The sequence below is a fragment of the Rhincodon typus genome, chromosome 9 (assembly GCF_021869965.1).
Source record: "Rhincodon typus isolate 14 chromosome 9, sRhiTyp1.1, whole genome shotgun sequence".
Taxonomy (NCBI): Eukaryota; Metazoa; Chordata; class Chondrichthyes; order Orectolobiformes; family Rhincodontidae; genus Rhincodon; species Rhincodon typus.
Genome location: NC_063340.1, coordinates 24,639,346 through 24,666,230, shown reverse-complemented (window position 1 = coordinate 24,666,230; position 26,885 = coordinate 24,639,346). Strand labels below are relative to the sequence as shown.

At 38.8% G+C, this 26,885-nt stretch overlaps 1 protein-coding gene across 9 annotated transcripts in view; it reads left to right on the top strand.

Annotated features, from left to right (window-relative positions):
* Positions 1 to 26,885, top strand: part of afdna (afadin, adherens junction formation factor a) — a 209,719-nt gene that overhangs the window by 109,690 nt on the left and 73,144 nt on the right. For all 9 annotated transcript variants that reach the window (XM_048600620.1, XM_048600619.1, XM_048600612.1 and 6 more), the window contains exons 9-14: positions 4,512 to 4,606; positions 9,088 to 9,347; positions 13,933 to 14,014; positions 15,215 to 15,330; positions 22,542 to 22,603; positions 23,167 to 23,372. In XM_048600620.1, the coding sequence (XP_048456577.1) occupies positions 4,512 to 4,606; positions 9,088 to 9,347; positions 13,933 to 14,014; positions 15,215 to 15,330; positions 22,542 to 22,603; positions 23,167 to 23,372 (821 nt within the window). The remainder of the gene's footprint in view (positions 1 to 4,511; positions 4,607 to 9,087; positions 9,348 to 13,932; positions 14,015 to 15,214; positions 15,331 to 22,541; positions 22,604 to 23,166; positions 23,373 to 26,885) is intronic.

Sequence of the window (26,885 nt, the reverse complement as noted above, 5' to 3'; positions counted from 1 at the left end):
ACTGGGCATTCCTAAGGCTGTGAAAAGCACAGTGCAACTGTAAATAGTTAATATCTTGAGTTGCAAATGATCTTCGATTTGTAAAGTAGATGAGCTAATCTAAACCTTTAGTAATCAAATCATCAAAACTGACTCATTCTGAATTCTGTGTTAATGTCTAAGCAAAGTTTTTGATGCATGTTTTTTGCAGCCCCCAATGGATTTCATTGTCAAAAAAATCCACTCAAATTCTGTGCTAAATTTGAGTGTAGGCAGTTACCAGTGAACTACTTTTGATTTTGCCAGGTGAAACTTTGAACCTAAAGTAAATTTTCCTGAATACATCTTAGCAGATGTGCAGCATAACTTTAAAGAGCATGCTCACTGTCATTGCTGTATCATGGCATTTAACTTAATGGTATAAAGCTCCATCTTACTGAGCTGTATTCTAATGCAACATGGCATGCAGATCAGTAGGCAATTCAAGGGTTATAGGGAAAGGACAGGAAAGTAGATGTGAGCCATGTCTGATCAGTCGTGATCCTGGTGAATGGTGGAGCAGGCTTGAGGGGCCAAACAGCCTACTGCATTCCTGTTTCTTACAGTCTGAGGGAAGCGTGCTGCAATACATCCTAATTGCATAGCTTGAGCCAAGACACACAAGTGCCTGTGATTATAATGTGTAGACTTGAGCGAATATAACCCTATCACATGTGCTGTAATAAAAGTTTGTTGTATTCTTCTGTACTACATGACCTACTTCTCATATTTGTTATGGTAACTAACCTAAGTATAGATAGCAGCAGATCATCAGTATGCCTTGCCAAGTTCTGTCAATCAAATTGCCATAACTGAATCTCTTCATCGCAAATTAACAATGAATGTGTCAATATGTCATTGGAAATTTTTTAAAATGTGAATTTGTAACCTTCATGGATTCAGTTGTCAATTAAAACAATATACATTCGAACTCTCCTCTAAACATTCGTGATCAGGCAATTACCAATAAACCTATTTTGACTTTGCATAATGAAATGTGCTGAAATGAATTTTCCTAAATGCATCATAATTGAGGTTTTAAAGCTCCATCTAATGGTAGAAGCATGCAGCTGCTGGATGACTTGGAATTGTGGTAGGTATAAGACACATAGCAATGTTTAATAATGGCCCAGAAATGGCTCGGAAATCCCATTACTGTCCCTGAGCCGATTTGGGGGAAAAGTACTCACTTCCATTTAAATGAATTCGGAGCTGGAGATTCCAGAAATCATTGAATCCAGCAGCACAAATGATCATTGTAGCAACCACACTGCTTTACACAGTACTGAGTGTAGTACTGAGTGAAATAATAAGTGTGTAAGGTAAGTGAAGTGGGTGGGGGAGATTGTCCTCACCTAGATGCTATCAGGCACAGGCTGTTTGATCCCTTGAGCCAGCTCTACTATTAATCTGACATTCCTCACATTCATGAGTTATGGGTTCAATTTAGTAGTAACCCAGGAGCTAGAATAAGTTTTTAACTATTAAGCATAAGTCTGTTGGGACCCCCTGAAGACTTTAAGGGCAAATCTTAGAGAATTCCAGACAGGGAAATTGACCATCGGAATTTTCAATTTCCTGGGCAATTGCCTTGGAGCCAGCAGTGTCCAAAATTCTGCATGGTCCCAATGCACAACTCCAGTCTACACTGCTGTAATGGCAATCTGGCTTTTATGAATTCTTCAAATTTTTTTGTCAACACTTTGAATGTTGAATCAAAAGAACAAGCTTAAAAATCGAAAGTGGTGTACAGTTGGTCGTAATTAATCACATTTGTCAACACTAGTTATGAATTCAGGTGGATAGTTTGTAAATTCATCTGAAAAATGGGCAATCATAATGTAACCTCAACACGCTGTTATGAATCTCAGACAACTTTACTTTCTTAAAAAATTGGCTTTAGTAACATAGATCCATGGAACGAAGTGCTGGAGAAACTCAGCAGGTCTGGTAGCATCTGTGGAAAGAGAAACAGAACCAGGAGTCTAATAGCTCTTTGCAACTGAAGAAATGTGAAGTCATGGGTTTTATGCTGATCAAAAAATGTGTGGTGTACTTCTAGAACATATGGCAAGTCAAGGAGAGGTTGAGAGCAAGGAGATCGGTGGTGTCATAGGAATAAAAGAACGGGTGGTCTTAATTATCAGCGTTTAGAATTTTGGAATGCAATCCTGGAGCACCAGTTTGAAAGAAAATCCAGAATTCTCTGTTATAATGAGCTTTCATTTATTTGTATCAGTTTATGGTAATGTCTTAAGTTCACTGAAATGTTAGCTTTGTGTCTGGGTACTTTTCTGGAAATGCAACTTGAATAGCACAGGCTCAGTAGTATGTGAAATAGGTCTGAAATGTAAACCCTAACTTTAAGTGCGGTAGTTCTACAACTGATGATAATTTCCATGTTGCTACATGCTGAAATATTTGTTGTCAGCTGTTAATTTTAGTGAATGAAATAACTACCTGTTATACCATTCTGCACATTAAAAACTACTGACGGAAGTCCAAGGTGGTGTCTGTGTTATTAGAATTGTCGAAGAAAGGCACACTGATCACAGAACTTTGAAGTATTTTTGATACAAGTGCTTTTAGGGAAAGTTCTTTTTATGATCTGGTTAAATTCTGAACATAGACTTTTAATGGCATGCCATTAGTGTCTTTTGTAATTTGATTTACTCCCTGCTTGTTTTGAAATCCTAGCAGTGACTAGGAATTGTTTAAATAGTACATAATTGGTGTGCATAAAATTAATTTTGCTGTGCAAGAAGCAATGCAACCTTCTCTCAATGTGTTCCAAATCAACCTGTTGAGACATATTATACATCTCATGGGTAGATAGGACATAAACCTGGATCTTCTGGACAAGAGCAGTTGATGCTCCCACTGCTGTATCAGCCCTCCTGTTCTCTTTTATATATCCACTAATGAGTGAGCATGTGTTTAAATGTCTTACACACGTTTGATTTCTAAATCTTTAGACTTGCTGACCACTTAAGATGATCTTACCTGTCCTTCGGCCTATTCTTCTTGACAACTGCATGTGTTTGGCAGCTTGTGACCAATGATGCATTTAGTAATAGATTAAAATGCTTCTAATTCAGTCTGGATTTTAATAGGTGTGAAGAGCAACATCTATGATTAGAGTACAGGAGGAAAAGTCCTATGGAATACAAATGTTCATATTCCATGGAGGCATAGAGAAATAAGCGCTTGGCTTTTGCTTTTGTAGACAAAACTACTATACCTTATGTAGAGAGCCCCTACTTTTTTCTAAAGAAAATGTGTGTAATCTACCAAGATTAAAAATAAGAAGGCATTCTTCTAATTTCGAGTAATTAAAGCCTAACCTACTTCTCATAAGGAAGTCCCTCCATACCCATAGTGAATATGGGCAATAGGCTGTGATATTGCATAGTACACCTCAATTAGCAAATGCAATCAAGGCAGATTTTCTGATCTCTTAGTTCCCTTCGGACATTTCACACCCTGGTAGCTCGTCATATTTAATGTTCACAAGAGGTTACAAATCTTCACCTTTTGCCAATCTACCTTTTTAAAATTCCTTCTCGGCAGTGTCTTCATCGTGAACTACCTCAATGACTACTCCCATTCTGTTCATTTAGCCTTTGCATTCTCAACCTCTTGATATCTTTACTGACTGTTAGCTTCACTAAGCCAGCCCTGTCCTGGATTTTTCCCTGAGCTCCAATCTTGCTGAGTTGCATCAAGCAAATACTGCTTGTGAGCTTTTTGACTGTTTCACACTCAGTTGTGTAAAAGTATTTAATGCTTCCAGGCTTCTTCTGAGCCCAAATAACTTTCCCCAGCAAGAGTCATTTCCACTTTCTCAGCTCTCCAGGATATCTTCTGAGTCCCAAATACGACAATTACCTGCCCACTAATTCCTAAAGCTATTCCTGAGTTCATGCAACGCATAGCCATCTAATTGCAATTAACTTCTCCCAGAGTCCCCTGCATAGAAGCTGTGTAGTTCAGCTACCTTGCAAACAGGGTAGCTAACTGCAGCATTGCTAGTATGGGAGTCTGCTTCTATCTCTCCTTCTCATCAAGTCATTCACTGCCTGTAACCTTTGAATTCCTCTCCAATGACACAAACTATCCTGAGACCTATTGAAAAACCTTTCAGTTGGTCTGTCTCTTATTTCTGTGAGCAAAATTGCATGTTGCCAGCTAGCAACTCTTGAGATATGTATTCAGTATAAGCCACCTGACATAGCTTGGTGCCAAATAAAGGATTTCATCGGATTGTGAAATAGTGCACACTCTCGGATCCAACAACAATTTAAAAAAAGATACTTTGAAGCTGTTGAAGTTCCAAATCTGAATTCAGAAACTGATGTCCTACAGTTTATACCTTAACTTTTCATAAATTCATGAGTCAATTTGACAACAAATGCAAAATTTTAACAAAAAATTGTATGAAAATTAAAAAGTTGGAAGTAAGCAGCTAAACTGCCTAATTCAAAATGTTGCAGATGGTTCAGATTCCAGAGATAAACCAAAACTCTATCGTTTACAACTGAATGTAACAGATGTTGGTACTGAAAAGTCAGATGAGAACTCCATCCAGGTAAGAACAAATTTTCTAATATTATAGTTGTCCTTGTATATGTTTTATCCTAACTGACCTAGTGCTACTGCATATCTTTTTTAAAGATTTCAAATTTAGAATGCTGATAACAGTTCTTTTCTGTCATAACATTTTATTCTGTTATGGGAGTAGTTTTCATCATATCATTAACCAGAATTGAACAAGCAAGCAAAACAAATACATCTTTTGTCAAAGTCTGGCAAGTTCTTTTGACTTTTTGTTGATCTTAAGTATTGAGGATGCGTTTGAGCATATTTTTGATCAATTTAAGAGGAAACTGGTTGAAGCTTAGGTAGTGAAAGATGCATAGACTGTTCTGATGTAACTATTGTATGTAAATGATCATAAATAAATAACTGAAGCACTGGAAGAGATTATTTAGTCATCGTATTGGTGTTGGCTGTCATGCACTCAAAGTTCGCTTTTATACCTGTCTTCACCAAATTTGTAGGCCGAGAAAATTCTTAATTCAAATCCTTAACCACCTGTTGCATAAAAAGTTTCCTGATATCAATTTTGATACAATTGCTATTTACCTAAATCCATGTCAGCTGATTCTCAATCCTTCCACCAGTGGGAACAGTTACTGTTTACACTTTTTCTCAATCCTTCATGATTTTGAATACCTCTATCAAGTCCCTCTGAATTTTCTTGAATTAGAAACCCAAGTTCTCCGGTCTGTCCATATTTGTGAAGTGTCTCAACTGGAACCATACTCAAACCTTTTCTGTATCCTTTCCAAAATTTTCATACCTTTCCAAAAGTGCAGTGCCAAAATTGGCACAAAATGCCAGATGAAGCCAGTCATGAGTTTCCATTTTTCTAGTCTCTGCCTCTGAAGTCCTGTATGCATTTGTTTCTGTACCCTTTGGGATTGTCTTTTATCCTGCATCTCATCTTTCGTATCAAACTTCGTCTGACACGTGGAAAGATGTTGAAACAGGAGTAGGTCATTCAACCCATCGAGTCTGTTCCACTATTCTAGATCATTACTGATCATCTCCGCGCCAGATCTTAAATGGCATGCCCCTACCTATATCCACCCTGTTACACACTTTAAAAATTATGTAAGTTTCAATGAGATTACCTCTTGTTCTTTTGAAATTCCAGAGAATACAGTCTTCATATGCTCAATCTCTGCCCTTAAAACAATCCTGCCATCCCAGGAATTAATCTGGCAAACTTTTGATGAGCTCCCACTGTGCCGAGTATATCCTTACCTCCTTGGGTAAGGAGACCAAAACTACACTGACTACTGCAGATGCAAGGTTCCATAAAATTATGGCAAGACATCTTTACTTCTGCACTTGAATCACCTTGAAGTGAAAGCCCATGTACAGTGTCTCTTTTGTAATTTCTTTTTCCAGCTGCATATTGACTTTCATTGACTCACGAACAGGAACACTCGGATCCTTTCGGAATTATCACCTTTTCATTACGCAACTCCAAATCCAAAAACACCCCAAATGCATGATTCTTAATTGGTTCTTCAATGTAATGTTCCAGAAACTTGTACGCTGTTCAGGAATTCATCCTCCAAACCGTTCGTGTTGACTTGGTTACTTCGGTCTATATGAAGTTGCCCATTTTTACTGTATTACCTATGTTACTTTCATATCTGATTTCCTGATTTATAGTGTGTTCAATGTTCGGTATTCATTAAGCAATTGTGACCAATGCTCGCTTCCCTTTGCTGTTTCCTAGCTCCACTCAAACTGATTCTGCATCTTGTTCCTTCAGTCTAAGTTCCCCTTCATGTACTGATATCATCCTTTATTAGGATGTCTACCCCACCTCTCTTTTTGCCTGTCTCTGCCGACTACCTTTGTATGTTCAGTTCCCAATCTTATTTACACTGTAGCCATGTCACTTTTTAATAGGAATTAAATCGTATCCATTTACCTCAATTTATGCAGTGAAATCATCAACCTTTTTGCCATTGCTACACGCATTCAGATACAGCACCTTTAATTACAATAGCCCACCAGTTACTCATGGACCAACTCCTCCTGCACTGAGCTAAGAACCAAATACTGGAGAATGATGGCAGTAAATAAAAAGGGGAGTATAAGCAGTTTCTCCCATCTTTCTCCTAAATCACTACTCACCAAAATCTGTCTTTTGAAATTTCAGCTCCTCTTGCAAGCTGCATAAGAGACCACCTGAATTTATATCCTCTGCACCTACACTACAAGAACGTGACAGACTTGGTTTACCTAATTAACTAATGTGTTGCTCAGTCCATCAGCCTATCTTTGTCCATCATTATACTCCATCTTATTTACAGTACTCTTAATTGTTGTCATCTGCTAATTTTGGAATTGAGTCTGGGTCATTAATACCCATCCAGAGAACCAGATGGTTCAATTATCAACCCCTGGGAGCCCCACTGCATCGGAAAACAATTGTTCATTCCACAGTTTCCTATCACACCGTGCTGTCTTTTGCGTGAACTTCAACTTCTCTGCCAAGCCTATTACTAAGTAGTTTATGATTGTAGATTTCAAACAACCAGTGAAACAATGGAGTCTGTCTAGGAAAGTTTTAGGGATGAGCTTGAATATTTGAGACAGTGGATGGTTTGCAAAGTGTTCTTGATTCAGCCAGATGAAGTTCCATAATTCTTTTAATCATGTATATTTAATGTTTCTGTTTCTCTTGTATGTTAATTAGCAAAATGTAGATGGTTCATAGACTTCTGGATTTGTTTCGTGGAGATTTTTGTGACCGTCAACTGTGTAAGCAACAGGAAAATATAATACTTTGCTTTCTCAAACATGTTGAATCTACACTAACAATTTAAATGTTACAAGGTTCAATTTCAGAATTAAGCACCCCCATTTTAAAAACATACCATAAAACAGTGCTTCAAAGAACACTGCTTCCTGCTTGGTTTACTTGTTCATATGGCCTGTTCCCAATTCAAAACTAAAAGATTAAGCTGGTGATGAGCATCAACTACAACAGTGTCCCGTTGCACCAAATATCTCTTTATGGCTTTTAGTTCTTCCTATTACTAGTCCAGACCTGAGTAGTCCTTTGACATAAAGGAGAGAAGTAAGAAGGAATGCTATAGTCTTTGTGCATGACGGTGACACAAAGCAACAAGTGAGAAATGAACAAGAGCCTCACTAATGTCAGAAGCTACTGAATTGTATTAGAGCTAAAGCACCCAATGCACTTTTCAGACAACATAACAGGATTTGGAATTCAGTGTTGCAATTCAGGTTTGGATTAGAGAGCAGAGTTTATTTTTGCAGGTAAGAAGGTGGTCCAATTTTATCCCATAATGTTTTTGTCCGGCTGTTTACTTCTTGATCATGTTTGGGTCAGTTTAGGAGGGAGAGTTCCTCAGGCATCCTTAAACATATCAAACAATACCAACACCTAGTGAGCATCAATGATGCACTTGAGCAAGATGATTAACTTCATTTTGTGACATGTTTCATCTACTTTCAAAGGATGTGTGAGGGCATCCAGAAAAGCTCTTCAAATAGAATTATCATTTGAAGCAGAATTTTTCTTTACACCTGGATTCTTTCACACTATTTTTGTTATTGTAGATGAGAAAATCTGGAGTCTGAGCAGGAAAACATTTAGTTTTGTGCCACAAATGTTTGCATATGTTACATTTCTTATCTAAAAATGAGTAATTTGTTGTTTGACCACAAGTTGTCAAGTATGACTTTGTCCAGTTGTGTCTCATCATTTTCTACCCTGCTCCCACTCTGACCATTTTGTCCTTGGATTCCTACATACCAATGAGGCTCATTGTAAGCTTGAGGAATGGCCCCTTGTTAGCCAGTCAAGCACTTTACAGCCTTCGAGATTGACAGTTGACTTAAACACTATCCAATCATAATTACTCTGCCCACTTTGTGCACACTTCACCAGTTGCTGATTCCACTGTTCCTGTTTACACATCCTCTAGTGACCCACCTTTTTGGTTCCTTTATCATGCTGTCTCTTTTGTTCTCCATCCTATCATGCACCATCACTTTTTTCTTCTCACTGCTCCCCCCACTTCTGTTCCCTGCCTCTGTGCTTACATAAAATTTTTCTTTCTGATGAAAGATCATCACTTGAAACTTAACTCACTGGATGCTATCTGACCAGCTGAGCATTTCTAACATTGTTTTTTTTTCAGCTTTACAGTGTCTACATTCTTTTACTTTGTAAACTTAATGTTTGTGACTGAATGCTGGAGCCTTTTCCTCAAAACTGCATTTCTAGTCTGATTATTGCATATCACTTTTGTGCTATGTAAACATTTACTAATAAGAATACAGTACATTTCATTAGAAAATGTCACTAGAAAATTTTTAAAAATGAAATTGATGACTTGACAGTTTTTTAAAAGAAACATGGATTATGAACCCAGCATGCCAATTTTTTGAGATGAGAACAATTTTAAATTGCATTATTATGGTTCACTTTAAAAACTTTACTTGATTTTGTAGCTCTTTGGTCCAGGAATTCAACCTCATCATTGCGATCTTACTAACATGGATGGGATAGTAACAGTTACGCCTCGCAGCTTTGATGCTGAAACATACGTTGATGGCCAACACATCACTGAGACCATCATGTTGCAAAGTGGCATGAACATTCAGTTTGGGTCATCACATGTGTTCAAGTTTGTGGATCCTGCTCAGAATCATGTGAGCAAGAGACCCATGGATGCAGGACCTATGGTCAAGGGCCAGAGAGTTAAATCTGGGTAAGTTATTTTTATGTTAAGAATGTTTAATCTGAACTACATAGGTTTTAGAGATAGTAGGAACTGCAGATGCTGAAGAATCTGAGATAACAAGGTGTAGAGCTGGATGAACACAGCAGGCCAAGCAACATCAGAGGAACAGGAAAGCTGATGTTTCGGGCCTAGACCCTTCTTCAGAAAAGTAGGTTTTAGTTTGGGGTATTTAAAATGTTCAGTGGTGTTGTGGAGAGGAAGGAATGAGTCCTATCAAAACTCAGGGGTTACACATGGTTCTATCCTGTCTAATACTTCCTGGGAAACCATCTAGCTAAGTGATATGTATACAATAATATTACACAATCATATGAAAACATAGAATTCAGGAACAGGAATAAGCCACTCAGCCCCCTGAGCCTGCTTCGTCATTGAATAAGATGATTGATGATCTGATTACTCTACGTTCCTGCATGCTCGTGATAACCTTTCACCCCTCACTTCTCAATAATTCTGTCTACCTATGTCTTAAAAATACTCAATGACAGTGGGAGCTGTGTTCCAAAGAGTCGTGACCCTATGTGACTCCTAGTTTTTTGTATTCGCTCATGGGGTGAGCACATTTCCCATCCCTAATTGCCCAGAGGGTAGTTTGAGTTAACAATACTGTCTATGGGCCTGGAGTCATATGTTGGCCAGACGAAGTAAGGATGGCATCTCTAACAGGCTTTAGTGAACCAGATGGATTTCTCCAACAATCGACAGTGGGTTCATGGTCATTTTTAGACTCTTAATTCTAGATTTTTTTTCTAATTGAATTCAAATTCTAACATCTGCCATCACGAGAATTGCACCCAGGTTACCAAGACATTATCTGGGTCTCTGGATTAATAGTCTAGTGATAATACCACCAGGCAATTGCCTCCCCTAGCTCTGGATTCTTTTACAAGAGGAAACATCCTTCCCACGTCAAAACTGTCAAGACCCCTCCAGATCTTTTACGTTTCAAGTGACTTATTCTTGTCAACTCCAGTGAACACATGATTAGCCTGTTTAATCTTTCCTCAAAAGACCACCTGTCCATTGCAGGTGTTGGACCATTAAACCTCTGAACTGCTACCAGTACGTTTACATCCTTTAAATAAGATCAATAGGTACAAAGTACTCCCCATATGGTCACACCTGTGTATATCTAAAGCGTATTCTCCTAGTTTTTGTATTCTGTTACCCTCTGAATAACCAATAAAATCCAATTGGCTTTCTCAATTGCTTGCTGTACCTGCATCTTCACCTTTTATGATTCATCTAGAATGCTTGGCTCCCTCTGGATCTCACAGCTCTGTAATCTGTCTGAATTTACATAAATGCTTTTATTTCTTTTCCCTGCCAAGAGGGCAATTTCATATTTTCTCACATTATACTCCATTTGACCATCTTTATCCACTGACTTAACCTATCTATCTTTTTCATAACTTCCAAATGTCCTTTTCGTAACTTAGCCAACATTGAGTTTTTGAGGAAGTGACAAAGATGACTGAAGGTGGGGTGGTAGATGGATACAAAACTGATTTAGTCATAGAAGACAAAGTAGCTGTGGAAGGGTGTTTTTCTGACTGGAGATCTGTGACCAGTGGTGTTCACAGGAATCAGTGCTGAGACCCTGTTGTTTGTATTAATATGAATTCTTTTGGAGAAAAATGTAGAAAGCCTGATTAGTAAGTTTGCAGGCGAGCAACAAGATTGGGGGAAGCTGCAGATTGTGAAATGGCAGAGGATGCAGCAGGATATAGATAGGCTGGAGACTTGGGTGGAGAAGTGGCAGGTGGAGTTTAATCCAAAAAAATGTGAGGTGATGCAGTTTAGATTATCAAATGCATGGGGGAAGTATACAGTAATTGGCAAAATCTTTAGTAGTGTCAACATATAGAGACATCTAGGTGCACATATCTACAGTTGCCTGAGTGTGGAAATACATCTTGGGTGGTCAAGAGAACATGCTTATTTACATGTTCAGGACATAGAATATAAAAATTGGCAAGTCATCTTGCAGTTGTACAGAACTTTAGTTAGGCCACATTTGGAATATTGTGTGCAGTTCTGGTCGCCCATACGACTACAAGGATGTGAAGACTTTGGACAAGGTAAAGAAACTGTTTATCAAGATGTTGCCCAGGCAAAAGGTATTAGCTATGAGGAGAGATTGGACAAACTTTTTGTTTTCACTTGAATGTTGAAGGATGAGAGGTGACCTGAGAGAAGTTTATAAAATTATGAAAGGCATGGATAGATGGAGTTTTTTACCCTCTCAGGGTAGAAATATCAATTACTAGGGAATATATGTTTAAGGTAAAAGGGGGGTAAGTTTAAAGGAAAGGTAAATATTTTATACAGAGCGTGGTAAGTGACTGGAGTGCGCTGCTAGACAAGTTGTGGAGGCAGATATGATAGCAATGTTTAAAAAGCATCTTGGTGGATATATGAATAAGCCTGATTACCTTGCACTTCTCAAAGTGCCCTGCTGTAATCCTGTTAGTGTTAACTTCAAACATCTTCCTTATGACGTTAAACTAACTCGCCAGTAGTTTCCTGCTTTCTGTCTCTTTTTTTGAACAAAGGAGTTGTATGACTATTTTCCAATTTAATGGAACCTTACCCAATTAAAAGGAGCTTGGAACATTAAAACCAATGCATAAAGCATCTCTGACACCACTTCTTTTAAGACACTACAATGAAAGCAGACTTGTTGGCCCACAGCTCCAACAATTTGCTGCGTACCACTTTGCTGTGATTTTAATTTTCTTGAGTTCCTCCATTTCTTCAGTTTCCTGAATTACAGCTATTTCTGACCATAAGATAGGAGCAGAAAATAAGCCATTCAGCCCATTGGTTCTCATAAGTTTCTCAGTTCAATTCTCCTGCTTTCTCCCTGTAGCCTTTGATCCCCTTGACAATCAAGAACCTATCTATCCCTGTCTTAAATATACTCAATGAACAGGCCTTCATAGCCTTCTGTGGCAATGAATTCCACAGCTTCACCGCTCCATCTGAAGAAGTTTCTCCTCATCTCTGTTCTAGAGGGTCTTCTCTTTACTCTGCTCTAAAGCTGTGCTCACAGGTCCTAGTCTTTCCTGCTAATGGAAGCCGCTCTGCAACGTCCACTCTGCCGAGGCCGTTTATTACTTTCATACGCCATGGTGGAGATCAATCCAAAGTACACGTTCACTACTTCTACCATCTCCTTATTTTCCATTTTGATTCCCTTGACTCACTTTATATAGGACTAATGCTCATGTTGTTAACTCTTTCCTTTTATGAATATACAGAAACTCCTACTATCTGTGTTTATATTCCTAGATAGTTATTTTTATGTACTTTAATTTCCTGTCCTTAATAAACAGCACTGAATTATAAAATTAATATTATTTTTTAAATATAGTCTGTCCAATCTACTGAGGTGCTATCCAGCTTTGTGCAATTATAAGTTTTTTTTTTCCTTCAAGTTTGATATGCAGTTTAATTTCTTTGATTAATTACGGATGATGGGTTCTCCCCTTTGAATTTTTCTGTATCATTGTATCTACTCTGTGTATTCTGAAGTGTTCTTATAAACGTCTGCCTTTTATGCCTTTGTGTAATTTGCCAGGTCATTTTAGCCAACTCTTGCGTTCGTGCCCTTATAAATGCTCTTTTTTAAAGTTCATAATACTAGTTTTTGACCCACTCTTCTCTCTTAGCTGAATACTAAGATTCGATTATATTATGATTGCTGTCTAGGAGTGACTTCAGTGAGGTCATTCATTAATCCTAGGTCATTGCGCAATACCAGGGCCAGTGTAATTTGCTGTCTGGTTGGTGCCACAACATGCTGTTCTAAGAAACTATCCTTTTTGGGACTAATTGGGAGCCAAAATCCCAGAACTTCACTCCTAACAGTAATATGGGTGTTCCTATAACACGTGGACTGCTGCGGTTCAAGAAGGTTGTTCATTGTCACCTTCTCAAGGGCAATTAGAGCTGAGCGATAAATGCTGGCCTAGTCAACAATGTACAGTCTCATGAGAGAATTTTTAAAAATGTCAGAAAAACCTAGCATATCTGGTAACATCTGTGGAGTGAAACATTTAAAGCTTTAGTTTGATGATCTTGCATCAAAGTTTGGAGAAAAAAGTAGAAATTTAGGAGTCCTTAAGGCAGTGAAAGGGAGAGGAACAACAAATGGGAAGGTCTCTTACATGGTGGAGGCCAGGAGATCAAATAATTTCATGATGCAATAGGCAAAGAATTGTAATGGATTAGCTTTTAAAAAAGAGTTGCCTCTAAATAAGGGGTGAAATGCTACGTCAAAATTATCTGAATACAGCATAAAAGGCTTAAAAAAAAACAAAATTGTGACTAACCAAAAAAACAAAAATCAAAAACGGTAGTCAAAATAGAGGCAGAGGTTATGATGTAAAATTGTTGAACTCCATCTTGAGTCAAAAATGCTGTAAAGTGCCTAGTCTCTCACTTTTTTACTTTATAATTTATGTTTGAAGTGTGTTTTGGAAAAAAAGTTGAAATATAAAATTAAATTTGAAGAATGTTTCTTCTAAAAAAAAGTTGTGATTTATAGGCAAGGGTCCCGAAATGTCCAAGAAACTACATTTGACCTTGATGGAGACATTCACAGTGGTATGCCATTAACTACGAGCAAGGTAACTTTTTTTGTTTCGTTTTGGCTTTGTGTTAGTGTTAATAATGCACTATCCACTACAGCAGTTTATTGTTCAATTCTGGTTCATGGCTTAAGTTATTTCACTTATTTTTCAGAATGTCTACAGTTGGCAAACTTGCATTCAAACAAATAAATTCTGTGCTGGGTGTTGGGCACTATTTAAAGTGTAGAAGTCATGATGTAGAGCTTCAATCAGCAAAGTCTAAAAACTAGCCTTGAGATTTTGACCTTTTGAGATAATGCTGCTTAATTTGGGACCTAGTTGCCTACATTGACAAGACAGGACTTTCTCTTTTGCCCTGCCAATGTCGTTGATACTTAGATGGACCATGACATCTAGATCCCCACCTTCCCACTGCAAGTTTATCTCCAGCCTTAGATGTCCCATACTGTCACTGGGCAGGCAGTGTAGCCATTTGGAATAATGCTGTGTGCCACAGAGAAAGGTATCAATTCCCAATCCATATATTGTCCTTTACTGCCTCTGTTACTACATTCCTTCTTACAACTGCTTCCAGCATGGCTTCGTATATCCTCGTGCCAAAGTCAGTTAGCTCAAGTTTCTTTCCCTCCACCCCCAATCCCGGTTATGGTACTCGCCAAATAACCAACTTCTTTTCCTAAAGCAGAGTAAGAATAAATTCCTGAGTCTGAGAAGGATTATGAAAAGCAAAAGCCACAGAAAAACCTGCTTCCCTTTCTCCTCTTAACTCTAAGTGCTAAATCACACTAAGTTGGCTAGTTTTATATGCATGGAATTGAGCTGAGAGAGCTTTTTTAAAATCCATTATAAAATTCTGAAGGGGGGAGATGATCTACTTTTAAACACTCACTTAACTCGCAGATGAGCAAAGCTGTAACTTTTTCAGCAGACATCTTGGTTTGTGGATTACTAGTGCCTAAGTCGTCTCATTATTACAAAATAGGTTAAATTTTAAATAGAGTAACTGATAATTCTGAAACTTCCAGAATTGTGATTAACTGCACCTGTGCGCATTTCATTACACTGCCATTGAGTTACTGTAATGATAAATGACTGTCAGATTAGTTTGTACTTCTGTATAAAATCTGGGCCATCCTGTTTGTATGTTACAATTCTGTCAAAGGTTTAGAAATGCCACACACAAGTATTGGTCATTTTTCTCTAAATCCTGATCCTGCAAATGTTTTTTTTCCTTAGAGTTCAGATAGATTGGATAGCGAGCACACTGTTTCCAGTTCCAGCTCAAGTGAGCGTAATGTGGTGAAGCCAATCATCAGGCTGGAACAGCAAGACTACTACAAACAAGAGATCAGGCAAGACACAACCTTTACAATCATTGAAATATTTATTTATTAGCTATGTTTTAAGATCTTGCAGATTTTCCAGTGAGCAAATTCAGCCTTGCATGGCTTATGGAAACATTGTTTATATTCATGCAAATTGATCCTGGTCACCACTGTACTTGATTTGGAACAATTGGAAGGGAGGGACAAAGGAGGGAGAAAAAGAGGGCAGAACGGCAGGCTGTTGAAACTGCAGAGCTTTTAAGCAAAATGATTGGCCAATTAGGCAATGTCTGGTAGTAACTTAAAATGAGACTTTAAAGGGTTCTCGCAGCTTTTAACACTCAGTCAGAACTCCCCAACAGCCATTGCCTCAGAGCTAGCAAACCTCAGAAGTTTGGCTTACAATTCAAATTTTGAGATGCTCTGGCCTGACTTAGAATGCCTCTAGCGAACCTCGCCCTCCTCTGGGAAGGAAAGCCCCATGTTCCCCAATACATCACTAATCCTTGGAGCTCTTCTCATAAATCTCTTCTGCACATTCTTTACTATGTTCACAATCCATCTTAAAATGTCCCCACAACGGGACACATCAAGATGAGGCCGAATCATTGATTTATAAAGGTTGATCATAATTCCTTTTGCTCTCTGTCTCTAGTGTCGAGTGCTTGATTCCATGTGCCACTTCCTGAACTTTTGACCTTCCATAATTTATGCATATACCACAAAGCCTTTCTGTTCCTGCAATCCTTTAGATTTGTGTCCTTTATTTTCAGTTGTCTCTACTAATTTCTCCCTATCCAAATATGACTTCTTGTTTGCCTGCATTGAATTTAATCTATCTGCTCATTCCACCAGCTGGTCAAATGTCCTCTTGGAGTCTGTTACTATTCGTAGCACAGTTCACGTACTTGAGTTTTGTGACATCAACTTCAAAATTTGCAGGACCTTATACACTCAAGTCAAGGTCAATATTTATATATAAAAGTAAATGAGGGCCTATTACTAACACCTGGTGAGCATCATTGTTTATCTCCTTCCTGTTGGAATTTCACCACCACTATTGGTTGAAGCCTGTTCTGTTCTCAAGTTTTGACATGACTTTGACACCATGACATATACTAATAATACATAAAGAATCAACATAATTAAATGAACAATACAACTAAATTAATTTAGAAGTCATTAAAAATTCTGGGTATCAAGGAAGGAATGATGGGAGCTTGTCAAGAGTATAACAATTACGTGGCTTTGAACTTGCAATAAGACTGGAAAATGCAATATAGATGATGTGTCAAAGCCGCAGTATGCGGAAGATCAAGGCTACCGTAGTGATCCAAGGCAAACATACCTGAAATAAACGTTTGAAGTTTGAGCAACTTTGAGTAAGTTTGAGCTGGAGGCTCAACTACAGACATTGTGATACATCTGGGAGGGGGACTGTTACTGGATTTTATTTTGTACCAGGAGGCAGTCATACTTTTGGAAAGGAAGGGAGGATGAATGCACTAAATGATGGCACCATGGTACAGGAAGCCATCCAAGCAGGGGAGCTATAAGGAATGTAGTGATCATGGAGTCAGCATAGTCACAGGAATTGACCTGTTCACTGCAAAAAAGAGCAAGAGTGTACTGGTGGCTGTGTTGTCTGCCCAGTGCCAGGCTTCTGAGCATTTCTGGACTGGAGAACAGTAGTAGGCCTGGTGTTCTTGTGCCTTTAGGAAAGTAAGTGTGGATTTTAAACTAAATACGGAGGACAAGCGCCGAAATTTGGCAAGTGGTGGTGAATCAAAGAATGGTGAGAAAGTAACAGAGGAAGTAATGTAGGAAGTAACAAAAGGACAATGACCAGAAGCGACCAAGAATGCAGATACGAGAGCAAGTCAGATAAAACTAGAGGTTACAAAAATAACAAGGACAAAGCCCAAGGCACTGTATTTGAATGCACATAGAATTTAAAACAAAACTAGTAATATAAATTGAGACAAATAAGTACGATTTAGTGGCCATCACTAAAATATGGCTGCAGGATGCCCTAGATTGGGACTTGAATATTGAAGGGTGTAAGATATTTAGCAAGGACAGGGAGCTAGGAAAGGGCGAAGGAGTGGCTCTGTTAATTAAAGATGTCAGCACGATAGAGAGATGACATAATTTCAAGGAACCAGGATATGTGTAAAGGTGAATTATAATGGCAAAAGGTCACAAGTTTTATGTACAGGCCCCTTAACAGTAATGACATTGTAGTACAGGGTATCAAGGAAGAAATGAGCCTGTCAAAAGGGTATGACAATTGTCATGTAGATTTTAACCTACATATAGCGTGGAAAATCAGATGGGGGAGAAAGTGTAGGTGAGGAATTCCATTGAGTGTTTTCAGGGCCATTTCTTAGCAGCATATTATAGCACCAACCAGAGAGCAGGCTATAATAGAAACAAGAAGAGAAATTGCTGGAAAATTTCAATACGTCTGGCAGCATTTGAGGACAGAAATCCGTCTAAGTTTTGAGTCCAGTGATGCTGCTTCAAAACTGATAGATAGGAAAAGGTTGGTTTTTATGCAGAGAATGGGATAAGGGGCAAGAAGTAAACTTTAGGTGGGGATAGAGCTCAGAGGAAAAAGAACAGTTGGACAAAGGGGTGAATAATGGTCAGCCTAGGGGAATGAATGGGTGTTAATGGGGACTATTGGTGGCTAACAATGGGTAGTGTGTAATAGCAGACCATGTGATAACAAGCCCATCAATGTGGGGGTTGAGGTAAGCACATAAGAGAAGGTGCCTCAAGCCCTAAAATTGTTAAGATCGATATTGAATCCAGAAGACGGTAGAGTTGTCAGGTGTAAAATAAGGTGCTGTTCTTCCGGCTTGCACTGAGCTTCGTTAAGCGCTGCAACAAGCCTGAGATAGATGTTAGCCAGGAAACAATGTGGTGTGCTGAAGTGGCAGGCAACTGGAAGCTCTGTAGTTTTTTTGCAGACCGAATGTAATGTTGCTGTGAAGCTGTCGCTCAGTCTATGCTTTGTTTTCCCAATGTAAAGGAGACTACATTGTGAGCAGTGAATGCGGTAGATATTATATTGAGTGAAGTGCAGGTAAAGTGCTGCTTCATCTGAAAGGTGTGTTTGAGCCCTTGGACACTGCGGCAGGAGGAAGTGAACAAACAGGCGTTATATCTTCTGCGGTTGCAGGTTGAGATGCCATGATGCTGTTGCGGTGGTGGTAGCAGTGGAAAGTTGAGAGTGAAGGAGCAGTGGACCAAGATGTCGTAGAGGGAACAGTCCTTGCAGAAGGCTGACAAGGAAGGGGATGGGAATATGTGTCCTGTGGTGGCATCCTGCTGGAAATGGCAGCTAACGATCCTCTGGATGTGGATGCTGGTGGGATGGTAGGTGAGGAAAGGGGGGCCCAACTGCTGCTGTGGGAGGGTAGACCGGGGATAAGGGCTGAAGTGTGGCAGATGGTCAGACCTGGGTGAGGACTCTCAATTATTGTGCTGCAGAATCCTTGATTGAGGAAGAAGGTGGATATTTTGGAGGCCTCCTTGTCAAAGCTGGCATCATCAGAACGGATGTGACAGAGATGGAGGAACTGGGAGAATAGAATAGAGTCTTTACAGGAATTAGGTTGTGAGGATATATAGTCAAGGTAACTGTAAGTCACTTGGTTTGTAGTGGATATTGGTGGCCAGCCTATTCCCAGAAATGGAAACAGATGTTAAGGAAGGGAAGGGAGGAGTCAGATAGACCAGGTAAAGATGAGAACAGGCTGGAAATTGGAAGCGAAATTGATAAACCTTTCCAATTCGGGACGAGAGGGAAGCAGCACTAGTAATATAATCGATATACCAGAGAGAGAGTTATGGTTGGGGGCTGGAATAGGACTGGAACGAGGAATGTTCTATGTACCCCACAAAGCGTTGGATAACTGGGGGTACCCATGACCACCCCTTTGACCTGGAGAAAGTGCCAGAAGTTAAAGGAGGAGTGGTTCAGAGTGAGAATGAGCTCAGCCGGGCAGGGAGGGCGTGGGGGCGGGCGGGGTGGATGGGGACGGTTCAGGCCTTTCTTCCAGGAAGAAGCAAAGAGCCCTGAGACCATCCTAATTGGGGGATGAGTGTGTAAAAGAATTGCACGTTCATGGGAGTGGAATCATAAGGTGAAATGAGGTTAGTGACCGTTGTGGACACAGTAGCCTGATGTTCCATGGTGGGGCCATAGTCCAAGGGGAGAAAGGAGGAGGTATCTGAGAGCTGGCACTGAGCATTTGCAATGGGAAGTTAGACTGCCAGACAACAACCACCCTTGTCAACAGGCTTGATTATAAAGTTTGTGTTGGATCTGAGAGCACAGAATGTAGTTCATTCACAGGTTGGAATGAGTGAGGGAGGCAGAGAAATTGAGGTGACCAGTGTCACCTCAACAGTTCTCAAACAAGTTGAGTGCAGGTAAACAGCCAGAAGGAGGAACCCAGGTGGAAGGAGAGGTTTGGAAGTGGGCGAAGCGGTCTGGGGGACGCAGAGAGGACTCTTGTCCAAAGAAATGGGCGCGAGGGCAATGGAAGAAGAGTTCAACGTCATGGTGCCTGAAATTCATTAAGGTTGGGACGCTGAGGGCAGAATATTCAGCATCAGTGTGTGGAAGGTCAGATGGAATAGTCAATATGTAAATATAGCAGGCTATATGAGACCTAGTTATGACCACCAAAATTGGATTAATCATTGACTCTGTAGTGAAACTGACCCTGGATAGTAGCATCCTTAATATAGTTGAAGTTTACATGCAGTTAAAGGGAGAGAAGTGGGGGTCCAAGAGTACTAATAGAATTTAAAGAAAGGCATGAAAGCAGAGCTTACAAACGTGAACTGGGCAATTTAGGTTAAGGGACAGGTCAATAAACATGCAGTGACAAACATTTGAGGTGAAATTTTCAGATAGGGCACAATAGATAGAATGCAACAAATAAAAATTCAATGGGACAGACCTGCTGTCTGTGGTTAACTGAAAAAAAAATCAAAGGTGGTATCAAGCTTGGGTGCGAGGGGGGTCGGTTGGAGAGCATAAAATTATGCAAAGATAGGTGGCAGGTCAGATTATTGGACAGAATATGAAAAACAATAAAGAATTACAGAGATTAATACAAAGGGAAAAATTGGAGTACAAAAGTTAACGTTATAAAACAGAAACATCTCGTTGGATACTTGAGTTAACGAAGTAATGTTGGCCCTATAGAAAATGAGTCTGAAGAATTAGTAATGGAGGATAAAGAGATGACACATGAATTCAACTGGTGTTTTGCGGTCTTCATAGATAAATAGAACTAGCAGCCTGGAAATAACTGTAAATCAGGAATTGAAAGGGAGGGAGGAAGCCAAGAAGATTGTAATTGCTGGGGAGAAGTACTGAGTAAGTTGTTGAAATTGAGAAATGACAAGACCCTAGATCATGATGGAGTTCATCCTATGTTCTTAAAAGAAGTAGCTGATGAGACTGTGTTGTTTTAATTGTCCAAAACTCATTAGATTCCAGAATGGTCCCTTTAGATAGGAAAACAGCTAAGCAACTTTATTCAAAAGGGAGGGAGGCAGAAAGTAGCAAACTACAGACCAGTTTGCATAACACCTGTTATATGGAAAATGTTAGAAGCTATTAAAGATGTTACAACTGGGCACTGGATATGTTCGAGGTATTTAGGTAGAGCCAACATTTTCTTTTTCAAAGGAAAATCACGTGTTACTAACTTATTGGAGTTATTTGAAGAAGTAACTTGTGCCATAGATAAAAGGGAACCAGTGGGTGTATTGTACTTAAATTTCCAGAAGACATTTGATAAGATGTCTCGTGAAAAATTATTGCAGAAAGTAAAATCTTGTGGTGTAGTGGGTAACGTATTATAGGGTCAGAGATCTACAGCACAGAAAAAGGCCCTTCAGCCCATTGTGTCCATGCTAGTCAATGACCTGGAATGAGTGGATTGCCTTTGAGGAAAGGCTAGACAGACTAGGTGCGTATCCTTTAAAAATAGAACTGCCCATTTAATGGGAGAAATGAGGAAACATTTTTTGAGGGTTGGGAATGGAAGTCTTTGGTATTCCTTACCTCCAAAAGGCAGTGGATGTAGAATTTAAAAAAAATTTTTAAGGCAGTGGTAGACAGATTCTTCATTACCAAGGGGATGAAACATTGTCAGAGTTGAGGCTAAAATCAGATTATCCATGTCATACTGAATGGCAGAGCAGCGTCGAAGGGCTGAGTTGGCTAACTCGTGTCTTGTTTGTACTTTCTGCCGCTTAGCCAGCTGACATCTGTCAGATGCACCCTTTTTTCCAACATTTTTGGGACTGTTTCTTTCTCTCCATTTGTATTTGTCTCTTTCTAGTTCATCCATATGTGCATGTCTCATTCTGCTTCCTGTACTCCTACCAGATACTCACCATCAAATTGCTTTTTCATGAACTGATTCTGTTTCTTCCTTGTGTTTGCACTTTGCACACATTTAAAGTTTTTTGGGTTTTAAACTAATCTCTTGATCTATATAAAGTTTTATGTAGATTAACTTGCATGTTTATCTATAAATCCAGCATTGTTGTCTTGTCTTTGTGTTACACCAGATAAGTAGCTTTTGTAACTGGTCTCTGCATTCCTGTTCTCTCCTCTCCACTGCATTTCCAACTTGCTCCTTTGTTTTGTTGAATCATGTTTGATGGGCCACTTATCTTCGAGAAGTATTAACTTGTCTTTTTCTGTTCCGGTGCTGATAAACCTGGATATATTCAATTTTTTTAAGTTCAGATTTCCAAAATTTGTAAATATCAATTTGTTTTCAAGCTCCTTATTTATTTTAAGAAAAGTGATAGGTATAACATTTTACTTTAAAATTCCTGTATAAATTGATGGTTCTATGTTGTATTTTTAAAGATAGTTGGCTCAGAGGATGTGCACTGTAGGTATTAAAAAGGCAATAGAATCAAAACGTCCTAAATCCAGTTCTTATTTTTCTTCTAATACAGTGGTGCCATGAGGAGACACTTCTTAGTAGGTGTGGAAGCTGCAATCATTCTAGAACTAATTTATTGAAGTTCGATTTTATTTGGATTGTATAATCTTTGATTTATTCATAACTTGCACTTAAAAATAATTCATAATTCTAAAATTGCATGACAACTGGAGGTTAGCATCTGTTAAGTGAGATCAAACATGCAGATATTATTTGGTTTGTTGAAAATATGCTGTTACTTTGCAGACCACAAAATATACAAGGTCATGAGCTGACTCTGCCAGCAACAATAGAATTTCGAGAGAGTTGTAAGTAACTGCAATATGTATTGTGTCTACTTGTATTAAGCAGTTTCATTTTTCGTGTCAACCTTGATCCACTGGTAGCACGCTTCTTGTGAGACACCAATTCAAGTTCCACTTCTCAGGTTTGAGCACAGTATAGACTGGCACTATTGTGTAGAGGAAGTGATACACTATTAGAGGTCTTTCAAATTAAACTTGGTGTTCCCTGCCAAGTGAATGTAAAAGATTCCACTTTAGGTTAGGTGGCTGAGGAGTCCTTTGTGATATTTATCCCTCCCCCAACACCGTAAACTGATTATGCAGTCATTTATTTATTTGCTGTTTGTGGGACCTTGCCAATTTTCACACAGCAATCATGTTTCAAAGCTGACTGCAAAAGTATCTTAATCATTGGCTTTGAAGCATTTTCAGGAGATCCTGAGGGTTTGTAGTGGTTTACCAGCGTAAGTTTGTTCCTTTAAGCACTTGGGTAATTACTTTAAATTAAAAAGTCCTAATATAATGAAATTTTATGTGGAATGCAATTATATTAGTTAAGGTGATAACTAATTATTTTTATTTTACAGCTGAAGATGCCTTCCTGTCTGCCATTGTTAACTATACCAATAGTTCTACTGTCCATTTCAAGCTGTCTCCGACATATGCACTCTACATGACTTGTCGATATGTCCTATCTAGCCAATACCGACCTGATATGAGCCCTTCTGAACGTACTCATAAAGTTATTGCAATAGTTAACAAGATGGTTAGCATGATGGAAGGAGTTATTCAGGTGAGTTTTGATACTCGTTGCTTGAACTGCTTTCAGCTGCACTTTTTATGCATGTGTCAGACTTTGCAATTATTAGGCTGGTTGACTTGCTGTTGGCAACAAGTGTGAACTGGTTAGTATCATCTAGCCACTAAAGGCAACAAAAAAAAATCAATTGAGTCCGGCTTGTATCTTTTTGTGGTGGAAGAAGATAGGTATAGCTTATCTGTTACTTTAGATTCATCAGAAGGCACGGGGAAATAAAATGGTACTTAAAGTATGCCTTTTTAAATGAAAATTTTTAAGTCGTGTCCTAGTTTTAGGTCAGGTAAGTAAGAACATTGTAAATAGTAATTCTTCTTTCTGTAGACTGTGTTTTAGGAAAAGCAAACTTTAGTGCCTGTTTAGCTGCCTGTTTTTTTTCTGCCATTATTACTGAATTCAAAACTCAGTAGCTAGTGTATTGTTCCTATCTTTTTGCTATGCTGCATTAGTTGTACCACTTTATAAATAGAACAGTTTTGTTTTAAATGGCAATTTCAAATTTAAATCTTAGTCGTAAAATTAAGCTGTGTAATTTTGTAATAAGTTTTTATGAAGAATATAAAATTTAGTGTGTTTTTTGTATAGAAAATTAAATTATCCAATTTTCATTGGTTTAAAAAACCTACCATATACACCAATCATCTGTTTGCTCAGTATTCAGCAAAGTCACCCGATTTAAATCAATTATAAAATGCTTGCAACATGTTTAACTTTTCATATCTGTACCAGCTCTCTGTAAGACCAACTAACTTGATCCCACTCTTCCACTATTTCCCAAATCCCTGCAATTTTTGTCCTTCAAATAATTTTGAAAAGTGATTCTGCTTCCCCTATATATTTGGATTTCATACCCTCTCCTAATCACTGCGTTTAAAAAATTGTTTTCCCCTTGAATTTTTTGTAGTTTACCTCAAATTGATGTCCATGGTTTCTCTACTATTTTGCCAATGGGAGCAGTTTTACCCTTTCCTATCAAGACAAATTTAGATAAGATTTTTATATATTGCATAATGTGCTTCTCAGGTAAATAAATTCCTGCCAATGTCCTGAGAAACATGGGGCAACTATAAATAATGATTGATAAATAATTGGCAAATTAAGCCCAACACAACTAAATGCTAGTGAGTACATTTTTAGTAGGTAGAATAAGGAGTTCACATTACTTGGAAGTGCAAGTCTAGATGGGGTGAAAGAACAAATGTATCAATCGCCAAAATATCTGCTACTGATCAGCCAGGCAAAAAACACCAGCTTTATTTCTAGGGCAAAGAACTGAAAAGTAAGGAATTTACATTACATTAAACCTATCAAACCTTGATTAGACCACGCTTCAAGTAATGTCTGAGTTTGCATTTTCACATGATCAGAAAGATAGAGGCTCTAGAGAGGGTGCAGAGACGTCTTACAAGGATGAGACCATAAATATCAGTAAACCTATCAGGAAAAGATAGGATGTGGATTTCTTTTCCTTTGGTTGAGAGGTGACTTAAAGGTCTTTAGAAGATGATCTGTTTTGCTAGATACAGGCCATCAATATTTTATAGTCCAATAGGGAATGCAGAAGGAGCTCATTTACCCAAAGACTTTGTTACTGGGAACAGCCGAAGCGAATAATATAGATTTACTTAAGGAGACGTTGGACAAGGCAGAGAAGGAAAAGGAATATGTGAGTAAGATGGCAAATTTAGATGAGAAAAAGTGATTGGAAACTCAAGTGAGCCATAACGCTGGCATGGACTGTTTCAACTGACCGACCTGTTTTTGTGCAGTATATCTTATGTTGTCGTCTGTAGGTACACTTTTTCACTCATTTATGAAGTAAATGTATTTTTTAGTTACATGACCTGGGTGTTTCTCCAGACCTTCCTTCCATTGTGATCCCATTTTGAAGCATAAAAATTGGTCTGTCCTGGAGAAAAGGAGAGGGATAGTTGTACCTCTGTGTCACTATGTTTGTATTTCCCTCATTTCCTGTTGGGCAACACAAGGTTCCAAATCTCACTTAATTAATAGTTCTTTCTTCTAGTTTCAACATGAGACTTAGATTATAACAGGTAATAATCGATACTGAAAGAAACTTCTGATGCTTTCTACAAGCCTTCTGAAATATTGATGTGTAAATTCTGTCTACATTTTTCTTTTGGATTCAATGTGTTGAGAGCAATCTTCCAAAAAATGCAATTGTAGCTATGTGTTTATAAGCCAAAATATTGTTCCTTGCAATATTTAAAGGGATAATTCATGAATAATGTAATAGCATTACCATTTCAACATGGACAGTTAAATGGCAGCAGCGATCCCCTTACATCGTCTGTGTCAACACACTACACCCAGAATACTGATTTACATAGGAATATTATTTATCCAAGTTCATAGACTCAAACAATCCGTACAGTGTGGAAACAGGCATTCGGCCCAACAAGTCCACACCAACTGTCTGAATAGCAACCCACCCAGACTCATCCTCCTTCCCCTATCCCTCTAACCATGCGTTTCCCATGGCTAATCCACCTAACCTATACACCTCTGGACACTAGGGACAATTTAGCATGGCCAATCCACCTAACCTGCACATCTTTGGACTGTGGGATGGAACCAGAGCACTTGGAGGAAACCCTGCAGATACATTGAGAATGTGCAAACTCCACATAGACAGTCGCCTGAGGCTAGAATTAAACCCAGGTCCCTGGTGCCATGAGGCAGCAATGCTAACCACTGAGCCACCGTGCTGCAGTCATGGAAAATTAGTAAAAAAGCATAAGATTGGGAAACAAGGTAACTAAATCTGAGTGGACAGTGTTTTCAGCATTTAGACAGGACAGCAGTTTGGGAAAGTTCAGTTGTAACCAACTCGGCCAACTCTGGGAGTTTACACTGTGGGTCCAGTTTGCACAGGAACAGGTTGGCAGCGATTTATGAAGGTATCGCAGTTACAGTCCCCTAACTTGGCACGTGTTGGAGATTTTAGACTCCGGGCAGAACGGGAGTTAACAAATAGAAACGTGCCTAAAAGAAAGGTGAATCAAGCTATAAAATGAACACTTTAACAATCTGGCCATCCAAGCATGACCCCAATCGTTCTTTCCCCAACTCTACATTTGGGTTGGGACCCATTGATGTAGTGAAAATAAGTACATCACCACAAGATTGTTTGTCAGAATATGGTGCTAAGAGTGATTAGAAAGCAATGGCTTCCTTTTTGCTTCTACAACCGGTCTGACTTACATGACTGTACGGGAAATCAGATAAACTCGATACCATCTATTTATGGATCGGTAAACCTGTATATGTGGAAATCAATTTCAGGAGACCTGAATTGTAGCATCTTGCATCATATCTCTACCCACGCACGGATTTAATTTCTGGGAATTGGTTAGTTTTTACAAACATCTTGCATAACTTTTATTTCAGTGTTTAATTATCTGTTGGGATATTTTCATGGACTTGTGGTATTTTAACATTTCTCCACAAGGCTTAGAAACTTTCACA